Source organism: Penaeus chinensis, chromosome 5 (genome assembly GCF_019202785.1).
Source record: "Penaeus chinensis breed Huanghai No. 1 chromosome 5, ASM1920278v2, whole genome shotgun sequence".
NCBI classification, from domain to species: Eukaryota; Metazoa; Arthropoda; class Malacostraca; order Decapoda; family Penaeidae; genus Penaeus; species Penaeus chinensis.
Window position 1 is genome coordinate 19,137,129 of NC_061823.1, and position 2,500 is coordinate 19,139,628.

The window sequence follows — 2,500 nt, forward strand, 5'->3', positions numbered from 1 at the left end:
TAGAAATACAAGATATAATCGAAACCGGTCAAATTCGTCTCTTGTATTGTGAAGATATTCATTCTCATTCATACCTTTTCTACATTTGTCAACATGAATACGGTTCATTGCTTAACAAAATATATCACTGTAACTTGATGTACAGCAAAATATTTTAAAATATACAATTCTGGAAAATTTGTATAGATCATGTTCTTGATATGGTATACTAAGTTTATTTCCTGTTTGGCTGTTAAGTTCCTATGATACAATACTTCCATTTTACCTACAATTCACGTATCATAATAACCAAGCTTCCAAATTCAAATGAAAACTCAGTCTCCAGGCATTATTTGTGAGGCTTCATGGTAGTATTTTCTTATATTTTTTTCTTTAATGACTCAAAACTGGAAGATTTATATATGACCTTCAATCATTCTGTGAAAAAAACTATACTTAGGGTTCCCAGCAGTTTTGCAACTCTGTGGTGCTTCAAGCTCTCCATCAAAATATTCACAGATATGCCTGCAAATATTCAAAGACAAAATTACATGATGAAAAATGCCTTTTCAGTTATCTTCCACAGCTACATTCAGTAGCAACTGCAAATCTTTAATAAACCATTTCCAAAACATTACACAGAAAAACAAATCCTGTTCTAGTACCACATAAATAGTAGTATATAAACATAACTCGAAATGTGACTAGGCAATATATCTTCGATATTCCTTCATTAGTCTCTCTTCAAATCAAATAAAATAGAAATATGCTATAATGTAATAGTATAAATATTTATGCAGTAATAAAGAAAATATTTCTTCTCTGATAAACTACTCTATCTAATAATAAACTATTGCACTGCATATAATCACAGAATTTGGAAATTGGGACAAAATATGTACCTAAATTTTCTAAATAAAAAAACAATTTCATCTGATACCATTTATTTAACAACAATCATGTTGACAAAACCACCCCTATTTATCCACTTTACATATTCTGTTGGATCAACAATATAACTTCATTAAGTATTATAACAAAATATAGCAATGTACAAAGGCTTAAATAATAAATAACATCATGAGAATCAAATGGTGTGCTCAGAGCAAAACACTTATTACTTATGTATGCTTAACAAGGTACAAACATGGTGTGTAACATATTATACCAAATAATATTACACATATTGAAACACCGAACAGGAACAGTTCACAGATAATTCATATCACAAACATCAACTATTGATCAAACACTAGATGAAACATATTACATGATTCATCAACAAAGTAATAACTAATAATGAGTATAATATTTTTCATACACTTGGGACTGAAAGTAACTTTTTTTCCTTCCCATAAAAATATCTAATTAAATATAAACGTCTCTTTCCCTGAAAATATTGTATTTCAAATACATTAACAAATTTGTATAACTTATCAGACAGTTTCAAAAATTCCTTAACCAAATTTCAGTCCCTTGAACAGTAATTAGTTCACTAATTTCTTCTCTTGTACTAGTCATTCCCTACTCATATTTACACCAGCACCATCTTTCTACTTTTTTTTTTTTATCTAAGTCTATTACAACCTACGTTCATATCTGCCAAACATTTCTATACTTTAATTTCACTCTTGACAATATGTACACAAGAATCACAACCATTCTACTACTGAGCTTTATCTGCTACACACAATGTAACACCAGCACACACTAAACCTGCTCCAACCCAAGTCATTCTACTTGTGGTCTCCTCCCCTAGACAGTGGCCTGCTACAGTAGTAACAAGGAAAGTAAGACTGTTACTTATAGGGACTGCAAGAGACAGGTCTGCTGCACCAAGCAGATACACAAAGACCACACTGCCTAGTTGGTTCAGCAGGAATGGAAACACATAACTAAACCGACTGGCAAGGAACTTCACTTCATACAAGGTCTGTGGGGGAAGACAATCCATGAATAACCTATGGTAACATATACTTCTTAATATCATGCCTTTCAATGATTTTGAAATTTCTATAAAAATCCTTAAGGCATTTCTACTTCTACATCTGAAATCATAAGTAAAAAAGGCATGTGAAAAAAGCAAGTATACACACAAAGTAAGCCATCATTTCTGGAAAAATCTAGATGTAACCAAAATCAAAAACAAAGTAATTTTGTAGGCAAGACATTGCAAACAAATATAATACTAATTCATTTACACAATCCATTCCTGTAACAAAATAATAATAACTTACCTGCAAAAGAGGATTTGACATTTGTATATCCTCAATACCAACACTTGCCCGCTTCAGCAGTGGGTTAGTCACTCCCCACAAGATGCTGACCACCAGCAGACACAAGACTAGCTCCAGCCCAGCCATTCTTCCTGGAGATATTTTCAGAATACAGACTTCCTGTCATGGTTTATGTACTCTGGTTAATACTATTGAGTTCTCTTAATATCTATATTGTTTATTTCAGAAAAAAATATTAAGCATTTATAATGTTCTACATATTCTGCAAACATAAGGGCAGGGAA

The 2,500-nt window shown here is 31.8% G+C and overlaps 1 protein-coding gene across 2 annotated transcripts in view; it reads right to left on the minus strand.

The window, feature by feature from the left end:
* Window positions 1-906: 906 nt before the first annotated feature.
* Window positions 907-2,500, minus strand: part of LOC125025744 (transmembrane protein 234 homolog) — a 2,964-nt gene continuing 1,370 nt past the window's right edge. The window contains exons 2-3 of one of the 2 annotated variants that reach the window (XM_047613931.1): window positions 2,217-2,375; window positions 907-1,912 (exon numbers count right to left, since the gene is read on the minus strand). In XM_047613931.1, coding sequence (XP_047469887.1) covers window positions 1,646-1,912; window positions 2,217-2,342 — 393 coding nt within the window. In that variant the 5' untranslated portion in view covers window positions 2,343-2,375 and the 3' untranslated portion in view covers window positions 907-1,645. The remainder of the gene's footprint in view (window positions 1,913-2,216; window positions 2,376-2,500) is intronic. The other variant, XM_047613930.1, reaches the window with a different exon arrangement.